Source organism: Lycium barbarum, chromosome 5 (assembly GCF_019175385.1).
Source record: "Lycium barbarum isolate Lr01 chromosome 5, ASM1917538v2, whole genome shotgun sequence".
Classification (NCBI taxonomy): Eukaryota; Viridiplantae; Streptophyta; class Magnoliopsida; order Solanales; family Solanaceae; genus Lycium; species Lycium barbarum.
The window spans coordinates 117,753,075-117,755,289 of NC_083341.1; the positions used below are offsets into that span (position 1 = coordinate 117,753,075).

A 2,215-nucleotide genomic window follows, 5' to 3' on the forward strand; every position below is an offset into this window, starting at 1 on the left:
TGGTAGTAAACGGGAGCCATCTCAAAACAACATTCAATGGAACATTCATTTCAGCAAGCACATTAACATTCGTTTCAGCAAGCACATTAGACGGTGCAAGTAAGTCAAATACATATATATAGTTGATATGAAATGACATGAATACACTCACGTAAAACTTTTGATTATACTCAAATGAATTTCTACAAACTGAATTCTTTGTTTGAATGCAACTGTGTGCAGGTAATATACTTCCCTTAGCATATGGTGTGATCGATTCGGAGAATGATAGGTCTTGGACGTAGTTCTTTGAGTGGTTCAGGGAAGATTATGGAATTAGAGAGAACATGTGTACTGTATCCGATAGGCATGAAAGAATGATCAAAGTTGTATCTAGAATTTATCTAACTATTCCATGTTATGTGTGCATATCTATGGGATAACGTAGGTAAGAATACAAGAAGAGTCATGATGTGTTGAGTCCCGTATTTTATGCAATGGCAAAAGCATACACGTAGGATGAATTTGATGAGTTGATGGGGAAGGTTGAGAAGGTAGATATTCGGGTGGCTGAATATTTGGAATTAGCCGGAAGAGAAAAGTGGGCTAGAGTGTATGCGTCTGTTAACCAAGGATGGACAATGACTTCAAACATAGCAGAGTATATTAATTATCACCTTGTAGTGGTAAGAGAACTGCCTATATTTGATTTTCTTGAAGAAGTGTGGAAGATGTTTGGAAGATGGAATTCGGAGAAACGGTACATACACGATCACAACACTCGGTAAAAAAGTTCCAGGAGATGTTGTCAATAAATGAGTATCTATGTTTACGTATGACGGTATGTTTCGGTTCAATACGTTTAAATATATTCAACTGACCTACAATTATATTTAGTTGTATTTGATGTATTTGACTGTATTTAGCATATGCAGTTTGTGTGTGTGTGACTGTATTTAGATGTATTTGGTGTATTTGACTATGATTAGAATTAGCAGTATGTTTATGACCGTAATGTTTTTATCTTCTAAACATGTACTTATATGTATTGGACTATAAGTATATATATGTATTTGTCAACAGCAATGCTTAACAAATACATCTAATAATTTTTTGTAGGTCGAATCATCAACCGAATACTTGTACACAGTTCATGATGCAGGAAGGCATTTCATAGTTTGCTTGAAAAATAAAACTTGCAGTTGTCAGATGTTTCAATTAGAAGAAATTCCATACCCACATGCATGGGCTGTCATTAAGAAGAAAAATCTATCGGCTGATGATTATTGCTCAGAATTGTTCAAACCACAGACCGTGGTGAAGACATATGATGTAGCCGTGGATCCTCTCCCTGATGAGCGTGAATAGAAGATTCCTACATACATCTCGGAGGATGTAGTTTTGCCACCAAGATACAAGAGACCTCCTGGTAGGCTGAAGAAGAAGCGTGATAAGCCGTTAATTGAATTACTTCTTGGGAAAAAAGACATGCTTGCAATACCTATGGAGAGTTGGACACAATAGACATTCTTGTAGTAAGGCTCCTCAAAAGAAATAATTATTTTTGTTTATAGACGTTTACATTTGTTAGATAAATACGTTGCTGGTTTGCAATATTTGAATAAAGGAAGTCAGTTTGAATACATTACAGTAATTGTGGGAAAACTTCTTTTGGAATTATGCAGTTATTACTTAATATGTTTATACATGAATACACAATGATGATCAGTACTTTCAAAAAATTAGGCAATCTTATTGTGACAAATTTGGAGTATTCCAAAACTTCAAAAAAATTGTTTAGTAGATAATACAACATGTATTTGTTTTTTTAAAACTGATGTATATGGTGTATCTAAATGTATTTGAATATATTTGACTGTGGCCCAAGTCAATAATAGTCACATACACTTTTTAAGTTGATAATCCAAGATACATCAAATACATGTGTACTTGATGTTATTGAATGTATTTGACTGTGGCCAGTGTCAATAATAATCATATACACTTGTTAAGTATATAATCCAACATACATTAAATACATGTGTATTTGATATATTTGAATGTATCTGACTGTGGCATATTTAAATATAGTCAGATACATTTGATTAGAAGATTATCCAACATAGGAAAATACCATATGTATTTGGTGTATTTGAATGTGTATGCCTGTGGCACATGTTAAATATAGTCAGATATACTTGTGTATTCACAAAAAAATCCATACATCTAAAACTTC

The 2,215-nt window shown here is 33.4% G+C and overlaps 1 protein-coding gene across 1 annotated transcript; it reads left to right on the plus strand.

Annotated features, from left to right (window-relative positions):
* The first annotated feature begins 515 nt into the window (after positions 1 to 515).
* LOC132639669 (uncharacterized) lies at positions 516 to 1,347 on the plus strand. The gene is made up of 2 exons (XM_060356107.1): positions 516 to 665; positions 1,099 to 1,347. Exons 1-2 carry the CDS (start codon positions 516 to 518, stop codon positions 1,345 to 1,347), a joined length of 399 nt encoding a protein of 132 aa, XP_060212090.1.
* The last annotated feature ends 868 nt before the right edge of the window (positions 1,348 to 2,215 follow it).